The sequence below is a fragment of the Panthera tigris genome, chromosome B1, assembly GCF_018350195.1.
Source record: "Panthera tigris isolate Pti1 chromosome B1, P.tigris_Pti1_mat1.1, whole genome shotgun sequence".
In the NCBI taxonomy this organism is placed as follows: Eukaryota; Metazoa; Chordata; class Mammalia; order Carnivora; family Felidae; genus Panthera; species Panthera tigris.
The window spans coordinates 202293529-202305536 of record NC_056663.1 but is presented as its reverse complement, the minus strand read 5'-3'; the positions used below and the strand labels follow the sequence as shown (position 1 = coordinate 202305536).

At 61.6% G+C, this 12008-nt stretch overlaps 1 protein-coding gene across 1 annotated transcript in view; it reads left to right on the top strand.

The window, feature by feature from the left end:
* SH3BP2 (SH3 domain binding protein 2) overlaps positions 1-10000 on the top strand; it is a 35730-nt gene extending 25730 nt beyond the window's left edge. Inside the window, 12 exon segments of the mRNA XM_042985088.1 lie at positions 452-554; positions 1272-1389; positions 1653-1723; positions 2837-2925; positions 3230-3298; positions 4820-5254; positions 5257-5473; positions 6835-6946; positions 7187-7242; positions 7602-7683; positions 9107-9166; positions 9379-10000. Of these exon segments, the coding sequence (XP_042841022.1) occupies positions 452-554; positions 1272-1389; positions 1653-1723; positions 2837-2925; positions 3230-3298; positions 4820-5254; positions 5257-5473; positions 6835-6946; positions 7187-7242; positions 7602-7683; positions 9107-9166; positions 9379-9516 (1550 nt within the window). The 3' untranslated portion in view covers positions 9517-10000.
* The last annotated feature ends 2008 nt before the right edge of the window (positions 10001-12008 follow it).

The following is a 12008-nucleotide window of genomic DNA, read 5'->3' as shown; positions in this document are numbered from 1 at the left end:
GACTGTCTGGGAATAGGACAGTGGAGCGTGGGGGTTCACTGTAACTGTATAGGCTGGTGTTTGGCTCCATGCCAGTGGCTCTTCGGGCCTCTTTGCCCCGACCCTCGCTCTGCCTTCCTAGGGTAGAAAGAGGTGGCCATGGCCTCTGGCCCTGGCTTTGCCCTTCTCTGAGCCAGCCTCTCTGGTCACGGTCTGCCCCTGCCCCGGGAACGGCCAGGACTGCCTTGGCGCTCGGGCTGGTCAGCATGCCCATGGATCGTTTACATTTGGACTCCGTGGGAGGGGCAGCATGCTAGCCCAACTCCAGGCCCTTCCATTTAGTGGGGTTCAAAGGCAGGAGGTCTGGCCTCGGGTCACCCAGGGCCTCCGGGAGTGGCCCCCAGAGTGGGGTCTGCCCGGCAGCCTCTCGGGGCTCACCCTGTGCCCTTGCCACACTTGCCCTTGCCCTCAGGGCCCCTGCGCTTTGTCATCATCCATAAGCGATGCGTCTACTACTTCAAGAGCAGCACGTCCGCCTCCCCGCAGGGTGCCTTCTCGCTGAACGGCTATAACCGGTAAGTGCCCGCTACCCGCCGGCCCCAGCAGAGCCCTGGCCAGGCCAATCCCAGGTTCCCACCCAGGGAAAGTTTGGGCTCTCCCGAGATGGCTCACACCCCACCCACCCTGGATCTCGTCCAGCATTCCCCCCTCCCTCTTGGCCTCTATGTGGCCTCCTCACGACCTCCCTCAGGTCTCCCCGGCTTCAGGGCCTCCTGGGCTGGGGCCGGCTCCTTGCTTTACACATGCCATGGGCTGGGTCCACCCAGTGAGCGCCTCCCTGCTGATGGGGTTCCCCTGGGGTCCCCCGGGGAGGGATGTTTCCTTTTCCCAAACACACCACCCTGACCTCAGGGGATGGTGCAGATGGGCACGCCTGCCCCAGGTGCCTGGCCCCACGGGCTCCCCCGTGGCGGTGGGGGCAGGGCGGAGGCTGACATGTTAGGGCCCCCAACAGGCAGGCCAGGGGCCAGGTGGGGCTGAGGTGGGCAGCGAGGCTGACGTGTCCTCGGTTTGGAGCCCCGCATGCTGCTGCTCCCAGGATGACCTCCCAGACCCCAGAACCATGTCTGCCCATCCCTGTCCCTGCCTACGTGCTTTGCTCTGCCTGAAGCATCTAGGCCTTTGGCCTGCAGAGTGAGCAAGGTGGGACTGCCCAGACCTGCCAGTGTCCTTGGGGGCGTGCTGGGTGCTGAGGCCTGCCCAGGTGCTGACCGCTGGCCCCGTGCCCTCAGGGTGATGCGGGCGGCTGAGGAGACGACGTCCAACAATGTCTTCCCCTTCAAGATTGTCCACGTCAGCAAGAAGCACCGCACCTGGTTCTTCTCCGCCTCCTCTGAGGATGAGCGCAAGGTGAGGCTGCCTCCAGGGGCAGGGAGCTGGCAGGGGTACTATCCTGGCCCCGAGGGGACGTGGGGGGGCAAGGTGCCGGGCAGGTGCTGTTCCTCAGTCCTCCTCCTTCCGTCTGTAGCCTAGTCCGGCACCACACTCTTGGAAGCTGTGTCAGGAAGAGGGCCCCAGGAAGGCTGCCAGCCAGGGCAGTGAGGGCAGGCAGGGTGAGGGAGGGGCAGGCCCCGGACAGCGCTGTGCTCACCGCAACCCGGACTGATCCACAGGGCTGGATGGCCTTGCTGCGCAGGGAGATCGGCCACTTCCACGAGAAGAAGGACTTGCCCACAGACGCCAGGTGGGCCTGGGCATGGGAGGCATGGGCAGGGTGTCGCCAGGGCCACTGGGTTGACATGTGTGCCTACCTCCCAGCTTCCGGGGGCCTGACCCAGAATCGCCTTCTTGATGAGTTTTCTTGAAGGTGCAGCCAGGCTGTGTGTGTGTGTGTGTACGTGTGTGTGTGTGTGTGTGTGTGTGTGTGTGTGTGTCCCGGAGTGTATAAGTGCGTGTGTGCACACCCATTGGTGGTTTCTGTTCAGGGGCCGTGTGTGATTTTACCTGCCCGCCCGGAGGCCCAGCACTTGTAGCTCAGAGCTTCAACTTCCTAGTCCCCTGACGCTCACCCTGGCGCGTTGAGACTGAGACCAGAGTGAGTCCCCCAGGGCACTGGCTCAGTCCATCCGGGTCTCAGTGACCTCACCGTGAGGTGGCCCAGCAGGCAGCAAGGGCCCTTTGGGCAGGAACAAAAACCATCCTGTCCTTTCAGAGCTGAGGAAACTAAGGCCCAGAGAAGGCTGGGCACACCTGAGGCCATCCCACAAGTGCCTGCCTGCCCCCAGAGCTCCTGGCCCTGAGCCTTATAGCAGGCTTAGCTCAGAACTGACTGGAGACCCAGAGGTGGGCAGTGGGATGTGGGGCTGGCCCTGAGGCCTGGCCCTGTCTGGTCGGTCAGGGGAGGCACCACAGCCTCCAGTCCCTGTGTCTGTTTTTATCACCTTGTGTGGGTCTTTTCTTTTTTAAGTTTATTCATTTTTGAGGGAGAGAGAGAGAGAGAGAGAGAGAGAGACAGACCAAGCATGAGTGGGGGAGGAGTAGAGAGCGAGGGACACACAAAATCTGAAACAGGCTCCAGGCTGTGAGCTGTCAGCACAGAGCCTGATGCGGGGCTTGAACTCATGAACGTGAGCTGAAGTCAGATGCTCAACCAACTGAGCCCCCCCAGGCACCCCCTATGTCTTTTCTCGTTTTGTGTTTGTCTGTGGGTCCAGCTCTGTATATGTCTGTGTGTGTCTGTGTCACGTTTGTGCTCATGTCCTCCTCTGTGTGTGTCTCTGTGCATATGTATCCATACGTGTGGGTGCAAAGGACTCCCCCCTGCACAATGCTCACTCCCTCCCCCCCCACACTTCAGTGACTCCAGCTCAGACACAGACAGCTTCTACGGTGCAGTCGAGCGGCCTGTGGACATCAGCCTCTCTCCATACCCCACAGACAATGAAGGTGAGGCCTGTCTCTGCAGCCCCTGCCCCACCACCTCTCGGCACCTGGCTGCAGCAGTGACAGGATCAGTCCCTCCTCTCTGGCTGCCACCAAGGAGGGGAAACATATCTGGCTGTCCTTGATCTGTCCGTTTGTCTTCCCCAGGCAGCCTGGGTCCTGGGTTCACACCCGGCCCACCTGGTCTTTGCCCAGTGCCTCCCTGACTCTTGGCTGCCAGTGTTCTGAGGGCACCTGCCCTGCCACCCAACCCTGGGTGCGGCTGGGCCTGGGCTGCCCTAGGTCTGACCCTCTGTCTGCCTCACAGACTATGAGCACGAGGACGAGGACGACTCATACATGGAGCCCGACTCCCCTGAGCCCGTGGAGCCCGAAGGTAGGTGGGCAACCTGTGAGCCTGGGGCGCTCACGGGGCTGGGGCCTAGAGCAGAGCCCTTCCTGGGCTGGGAATGCTGGCCAGAATCCTGCTCTGGGTGGCCTCCGTTTCCCTGTTGTGTGCACTCTGGCTGGCTCTGCTCACCTGACCCTCCAGCCTCTGCAGTAAGCCTGGGATGGAGGGGGAGGATTTACAAATAAGTGAGCTGGGGGCCCACACTTGTGATGCTGGGCTGGGGTGGTCCTGGGGGCCGAGAGGGGGGAAGGAGGGACACTGAGGAGTGGGTGGGGCCAGGGTAGGGCCTACTCCTGTGGCCGATGGCCATCTGGACGATGGCCAGGCTAGCCTGTCGCTTACCGACCCACTCCCACCCAACCTCCCTGGCAAGGGAGACAGGCTTGTACTGGGCATCACACGTATGCGTTACAGCAAAGCATAGGGTCTGCGGGAGAGGGCTGTGCCCATTACTCACTATCCTTTCCACTGTCCTGGGGACTTGGGACAAACCCCCTAACCCGCAGCCTCCCTGTGTCTCTGCCTCCTCTCCTCCAACGACCTTGTCCTCTGCCCACCTCAACCCCGAGTCCCTCTCAGGTGAAGCAGGTCCAGCCCCTTCCCTCCTACTGGCCCCTCCCTCTGAGGCCACCACCAGGGCCTCCCAGCCATGTGCCAGCTCCCCTCCCAGCACAGAGCCCACAGCTCCATCCTGTGTCCCTCTGCCCCTCCCTGAACTGTGGCCACACGTGGCGGGAGGTGAGCACGCTGGGCCTCGCTTTGCGCCCAGCCGTGCACCTCCAGGGCCAGCGCTCCTGTGCACCTGCCTGCACACTCCCTTCTGAGTGCCCCCTACAAGCAGGCTTTACCTCCCCGTCCCCAAAATGTGTCTTAATATGGTTCCAGTGACCTCCCCATCCCCCGACGCAGCCCTTGGCACCTGTGAGTGGAGCTCTACCCGGCCTGGTGCCTTCCCCCCTGCTTCTCAGCCCCCTTGCTCAGCACCAGGTGCCTTGTGCTCCAGGCCCCTCCCACCTCACTCAGCCTTGTACCAGCCCCCTGATGCCCATCCGCACAACCCTGGCCACCCTGGGACTCAGGCCCGGCTCGCTCCTTTCCCTCCAGTCTTAGGCTGCCGGGACAGCCGTGTCACACTGGCATCTCCATCCAGCACCTCTCCTCTGAACCCCAGACCTGTGCCCCGATGCCCACAATGTGTCTTGTAGCACGAGCACACGTAACCCTCGCCTTCCACCCCACCTGCTTCTGTCCATCCCCCTCACCTCTGTTGGTGGGAGTTATAGCCTCCTCTAGCTGAGGTCAGGGCCTAGGAGTCCGCCTTGCCTCTTCTCTCTACCTCTGCTTCTGGGAACCTGATGGCTCCTGATATGACATCTAGGCTTCTGGAAGCTTCTGTGGGCTACTTCTGGGGGATGCGTGAGGCAGGCCAGGTGGTGCGGGTTGGTGGTGTTGGCCCAGCCTCAAGCAGGTCATGCTTGCTCACTGACTGGTCTCGTTGCTCTGCAGACACTCTGACCCACCCGCCGGCCTACCCCCCGCCTCCTGTGCCCACACCCAGGAAGCCAGTCTTCTCCGACATGCCCCGTGCTCACTCCTTTGCCTCCAAGGGCCCGAGCCCTCTGCTGCCACCCCCGCCCCCGAAGCGTGGCCTCCCTGATGCAAGCCTGGCTCCCGAGGACTCCAAGAGGGACGTGCTGGGCCCAAGGCGGCCCGAGCCTGGCCTCAGAGTGCCCACGGCCTCCCGGAGGATGAGCGACCCCCCACTGGGCAACCTGCCAACCATGCCCAACCTCTGGAAACCCCCTTGCTTCCGGGAGAGCCCCAGCCCCAGCCCAGAGCCCCGGGTCCCTGGCCATGGGGCTGGCTCTGCCTCCAGCTCTGCTGGCGTGGCCACTGCCACCTCCAGGAACTGTGACAAGCTCAAGTCCTTCCATCTGTCCCCTCGGGGCCACCCACACCCGAGCCCCCGCCGGTGCCGGCCAACAAGCCCAAGTTCTTGAAGATGACTGAAGAGGCCCCCCCAAGGGAGGCAGCCAGGCCCGGACTCTTTGTACCCCCTGTGGCCCCCAGGCCTCCTGTACTGAAGCTGCCCATGCCCGAGGCCACAGTCCGGCCCCCCGTCCTGCCCAGGCCAGAGAAGCCACCCCTCCCCCACCTCCAGTGAGTTTACTTGGCACTGGGGCCCCTGGGGTCCCTCCCCAACCTGATGGGTTCTCCTGCTGGTGCCCTGGCCTCCTCGTCTCTGGCCCTCTCTGTCCATGAGGGGTAGCCGGCAGCCCTAGCATAGGAGCGGGAAGGCTCCTGGACAGCCCCAGCCTGGCTAGGCTGAGCAGCCTCCCCTGCACTGGCCCCGGAAGAATGTCCAGCCTAGTGGGTGCTGGGCCTGGAGCCTGTGGCTGCTTGGGGAGCAGTGGGCAAGTTGGGTCTTGGGGAAACCGGCCTCCCAGAGTCCGTGCTGGGCAACCCGAGGACCCTGCAAGGGTCAAGGGAGAGGCCTGCAGGGCTGCCTGCTCTGGGATAGACGGTAGGGGTGGGAGCTGGGGCTGTGAGCCTCTTGGGGCCAGCAAGCCTGCACAAGCCTCGCTGGTCCACAGCTGTCCTTCCCAGCCCTGCCTGGGGCTCTGGAGCCACCAAGGCTGCCTTTGTGCTCTTCCTGACTGGGAACTTGCCAGAATGTGGAGTATGTTGGTGACTCACCCTGAGGTCTGCGTGGAACACTGTCTTCTTTATTGCTGGGCTGCGTCAGGAGACTGGTGTCCCCTGCTCCCACAGTGTCATTCATACCACAGCCTGTGGTCAGAGATGTCCAGGGCCCTAAACAGTGAAGGCTCTGGGAGCCATGGGGCGAGACTTGAGTGAGCGTGCTGACCCAGTGCTCCTGGAACCCCTTTGGCTCTGGCTCTCTCCTCCCTAGGGCTCTGTTAGCTCTGCTGCTGTGGGAGGGTGCCTGGGAGGACCCTCTTGCCAGGTGATAGTTCTAGAACTAGAACTATAGAACATAGTTCATAGAACTATGTGACAAGGGGCCATGATGGTGCAGACTGGGTCAGTTTGCCAAATGCTACAGGGTTGGGTGTGCCAGGGCCGACTGCCCACGGCCCAGCAGACCAGCCCCGTGTGGTCTCCTTTAATCCTCCTTGAAACCGTAGAGGCTTCAGACCACCTGGCCGCATGTGTGGGACATGTTTGTGGACTCCCATCCATTCACGTGCATCCATTCTCTGTGGCTTTGGGAGGGGCATGACTTGGCCAAGGTCACAAGCTGGTTAGCAGCAGAGCTGGGCCGAGACCCCCAGCCCAGGGCCTTCTCCCACAGCGCCCAGAGTACCCATCTGTCGTGTGACCCCTGACACCAGAGTTCAGGCCCTTAGGACCCCTCTTGCCAGTGGCATTGGCAGCCGTCACCCAAGGGCAGCCAACAGAGGCCTGTTTCAGAGCTTTCTGGTGGAGGCCTAGGGTGTGTGGGGGTGGTGTGCAGGGGTGTGACAGTGATGTCCCTTCCTCTGCTTTTCCCCTTCAAGGCGGTCACCCCCTGATGGGCAGAGTTTCCGGAGCTTCTCCTTTGAGAAGCCCCGACGACTCTCGAAGCCTGAGGACACGAGTGCAGAGGGTTCTGACGATGACTATGAGAAGGTGAGGCAATGGAGAGCTCCGGATCCTGGCACTGGGCAGGTGGCAGTGGGCGGGCTGCAGGCCGGGGTGGCCCCTCACTGGCCACCTCCAGTGACAAGCCCCCAGGACGCTGGAGTTGTCGGGAGTGTAAGCGTGTGCACAGCCCCAGATCTGGGCACAGGCTGGCAGCCCACGGGGTGGGGGGAGGGAGGAGAGGGCTGGTGCAGACCCTGACCCTGACCGCCATTGGCCTCTCTCCAGGTGCCCCTGCCCAGCTCTGTCTTTATCAATACCACGGAATCCTACGAAGTGGAAAGGTCAGCACGAAGCCCTTCTTTCTCCGAATCCCTGTTTTTGCAGATGTGAGGTCCCCTGCCTTTCTGTCCCCCGTCATCTGCTTTGGTGTTAGACAGTGGCTAGCACAGGTGCATGGCCCTGAGCAGACTGGGGAAGCCAGCAAAACAGCGGATGCCATCAGCCTAGTCCCAGTGCTGCCCATCACCCCGGGCAGGGCCCCAAGCCCCACACAGGCCGGCCTCACCACGCCGGTTGCTCTCAGACCATGTGCTGCAGAATAGTGAGAAGACAAAAACCTACACTGAGGAGTGAGGCTGGAGGGTCCCTGAGAGGGTTGGCTGTCTGAGGATGGTTTGTTGATGCAGCTGTGTTATTTTAGGCTGTTCAAAGCCACAAGCCCCCAGGGAGAGCCCCAGGATGGACTCTACTGCATCCGGGATTCCTCCACCAAGTCAGGGAAGGTAGGTGCCCAGGGAGGGTGCCCCAACAGTCACCCTGCTGAGTGAAGGCGCCCTGGGGACTGCTGCGTTGTGGGGGGGTTCGTCTGGTTCTGCACACACTTGGGCTGATGGCACGCATCGTGCTTTATAGTATATACATCGCTTCCCTGCACGGCCTCTTATTTCGCATCTCAGCTAGTTCCGTCGTTGGGGTCTCTGCCCAGCAGCCCCTCCCCCATGTATTCTCAGGAACTGAATACTGTCTTCTAGCTGGGATAGTGGCCCAGCCCCCCAGCACAGGCAGGAAATGGGAGGGAAGTGCTGGGGGTCCTGGAACTGATGCGGCTGTTTGTTTTTTTTTTTAATGTTTACTTATTTTGAGAAAGAGTGTGTGTGTACATGCTCAGAATAGAGAAGGGCCAGAGAGAGAGGGAAGAGAGAGAATCCCAAGCAGGCTCCTCACTGTCAGCCCAGAACCTGATGTGGGGCTCGATCTCATGAACCGCAAGATCATGACCTGAGCCTAAGTCAAGAATTGGACACTTAACCGACGGAGTCACCCAGGCACTGGGCTGGGGGTTTTCATGCACTCTGAAGGGGAGGCTGCTTGGGGCAGTGGGAATAGGGAGAGAGTGCTGGGTCTGCCTCTGCTCCTCTGGGGTGAATTTTGTGACCTCACTGAGCCTCAGTTTTCTTGTCCTTTTTTCCTTCTCCCTCTCCTCCCCTCCCCCTCCCCTCCCCCTCCCCTCCCCCTCCCCTCCCCCTCCCCTCCCCTTCCCTCCCCCCTCTCCTCCCCTCCCCTCCCCCTCTCCTCCCCTCCCCTCCCCCTCTCCTCCCCTCCCCCTCTCCTCCCCTCCCCTCCCCCTCTCCTCCCCTCCCCTCCCCCTCCCCTCCCCTCCCCCTCTCCTCCCCTCCCCTCCCCCCTGCCCTCCCCTCCCCCCTGCCCTCCCCTCCCCCTCCCCTGCCCTCCCCTCCCCTCCCCACCCCCCTCCCCTCCCCTCCTCCTCCCCTCCCCTCCCTTCCCCTCCCCTCCCCTCACCCCTCCCCTTCCCCCTCCCCTCCCCTCCCCTCCCTCCCCTCCCCTTCCCTTCCTCCTCCCCAAGTAAGCTCTGCCCCCAATGTGAGGCTTGAGCTCACAACCCCAAGATCAAGAGTCGCACGCTCTTCCAGCTGAGCCAGCCTGGAGCCCCTCAGTGTTCCCATGTACGTCAGACATGGTCGTAGAGTAGCCAGGCACCTGCTGCTATTACTTATGTCTCATTGGAGGCTATTGGGCGGGAGCCCTGGGGCAAATGGCTGCCTGCCCATATCAGCCCTGCTGTCCACGTGCAGAGTGACCCCTCCCTAGGTCACCGTAAGTGCCGTAGGACCCAGGCATGATGCCTCTGTCCACTCCTCCGTCTCTGCGGTCCATCTCCTGAGGCTGGGGCTTCTCTCCCTGCAGGTTCTGGTCGTGTGGGATGAAAGCTCCAACAAAGTGAGGAACTACCGCATTTTTGAGAAGGTGGGCAGGCTGACCCCTCACCCGGGCCCTGGCTGAAAGGGAAACCCTGGCCTGGGTGGGACGGCGCGGGGGGGGGGGGGGGGGGAGGGTGTGTGGCAGGCACAGAGGTGACACAGGGCAGCCGGGAGCAGGCCTGACTGTCACCCTTGCTGCTGTCCACTGCACTTTGCAGGAGACCTCCCCCTGACCCTGCCACTCCTTCCCCTTCCTAGGACTCTAAGTTTTACCTGGAGGGCGAGGTGCTGTTTGTGAGTGTGGGCAGCCTGGTGGAGCATTACCACACCCACGTGCTGCCCAGCCACCAGAGCCTGCGACTGCAGCGCCCCTACGGCTACACAAGGCCCAGGTGACGCCCGTCATACATGCTTCTGGGCAGAGACAACCACTGGGGCTGTGACCCCGGGCCATGCAGACGGGACGGGCTCGCATGAGAGCATGATCTGGAGTGAGCGCCGTGCTCTGATCCAGGGCCTTGTAGAATCTGCAAGGCCTGGCCCCACCCAGCAGGCTGGGTCCCTGGGGCTAGGCCAAGCTCTGGTCTCCAGAGGATCGGGGGGCTCTCCTGTCCCATGCAGACCACCCTGTCCAACCTTCCAGGAGTCCAGGGTCCCAGGACCGAGCCCTGCTTGGGCTCTGTGGACAAGAATTCTGGTCACCTCCACCCCTCCCCACTCGCCCAGCACACTAACCCGGCACTGGGTTGGGAGCTGGGCAGGGCTGGGGCATTTGGGGTTAGGGCAGGGGCTGGCCCCCCAGGACCGACACCCCCAGGAACGCTAAGACACAGGCTCCAGGATGGGCCAATTGATGTACAATAAAGCACAGATGACCTTTCTGTCCGTGGCTGGGGTTTCATTGGGAGAGAGGGATGACCAGCCTTACCAAGTACCCACACCCACATCCAAGCGGCTGGCTGCAGCAGCCCAGCTTACAGGAAGCCTAAGAAGTTCTTGTCTTCCGGGGCAAAGGTCCCTAAATGACTTGCCCGGGGTGCATAGCTGGTAACAACAGGATTTGACCTTGGGCACTCTGGACTCAGAGCCTGTACTCTGAAGTGCCACAGGTCAGAGGCAAGGCAATGGGACTACAGAGCTAAAAGGTCCCCGTATGTACAGTTGGGTCATTTGCCGGATTAACAGATGGTTACTGGGAGACAGCTGAGCACACACTGGCCACAGCATTGGGGTGTGCCTGGGTGGGGAGCTAGAACCCCACTGAGGTCTCCAGGAAGACTTCTTGGAGGAAGTGATGGCTACAGAGGGGTGGGAAGAGTGGGTCCTGTGTAGGCTGAGTGGGTGGGGAGGGTGGTCCCCAGATGCTGAGTCCCCTGGGCAACACCCCATTCAAGTCCAGCCCTCACCGCCCCCTCCTTTCCTACTACAGAATTCAGCAGGTGCTCTCCCTGGCAACGGCCATCCAGGCTGGATTTTTGTGTGTGTGTAAACAGACTCCATTTAGGGTCTGGGCTGGCAGGGAGGGACCCCAGGGTCATCAGATCCTCTCTGCACCTTATGTGGGGAAAGAAGTTTGCTGTGTGAGATCCAAACCCAGGATAGCACTTGTGCCCACCAGCCGAGGATTAATCATCTTTGTTTGGATTGACCTCCATGTGCCCCTGGGCATGTTTTGGGGGTGGGGTGGCTTGCTGGAGGAGGGGGAGGGATGAGGCCTCTGTGGATGTGAGAGGCTGCGGCCCCAGGGTACTGAGAGGTCCCTTCTAGGAACCAAGTGTCCAGCACCGTCTGTGTAGATGTTTCCTCTAAAGCCTGCCAGGGGAGGGGTCAGCACAGGCACGGTCCAGTGTGGCGCACGGGGCGCTTTTGATGCCCTACCCCAGCCCTGGGAACGAGCAGCCCCTCCTCCCTGCAGCTACAGTTCTTGCCCCTCTCAGCCCTTGTGTGGGGAGCCCATTGAGGCACTCCACCCCACTGTGGCTGTGGCTTTCCTTCCTGTAAAAACTGTTCAGCGGGGGGCTTGGACCAGGAGAATGGTTTCCAGTCCGTGCCTGGGAGTCTGCTTGCTGGTGATGTGCTGCTGGATGTGGGATGCCTTAGCACTTCTGGCTAACATGGGACTAAAATGTGTTCGAAGACCCCTGAGCTGGAAAGTCTGGAGGTTCTGGGGCCCAGAGCCAGGTGATAGGTCCTCTGCCTACTTGGATGGATGAGGCCTTGCTGCCCAAGACCCACCCCAGGGCCTGGACTGGCTTTACCTCTCCTTCTGGGCCCTATGCCTGCGCAGGACAGGCTCCTGCCTCCCTGAACTGCCCCAGGGGCCCTGGCCTCAGTGGTAAGAGTGTGTGTTTTGGGTGGCCGATGGGTCGCAGGCATGGTCTCCAGCATAAAGGAGGAGCCAGAGGGATCCACTCCCTCCTGAGACCTGCCGTGAATGTTCTATTCCTCCTATAGTGTTGGAAGGTGGTTACCACTCACCAAGTACTTCCTGGGTTCCAGGCACTGAGCCCCATGGATACTTGACATAGTTTGGATGGAGAAGAAGCTGCTATGTTCCCATTTGATAGGTGAGAAAACGGAGGGTCAGAGAAGCCTAGATTCAAGTCCCAGCTCTGCCACTTGTTACCATGTGACCTATCCTTTGCTGCTCTGAGCCCAGCCCCCAGCCCCCAGCCCCTGGCTACCTCCCCGTCACTCCTGGGGGCTTCTGAGTGTCTGCACAGTCCTTAGGTATGCCCTGACCAAGCCGAGGGGGCCACAGCCCTGGGGCGAGCAAACTGGCCTGCTTCCCTCTGCTTTGCCCTCTGGGCCCAGTCTCGGGGGAATAAATAGAAGGCCTGGGACCTGCCCCAGGGGCTAGCCTGCTTCTTCATCTTACAGATAGGGAA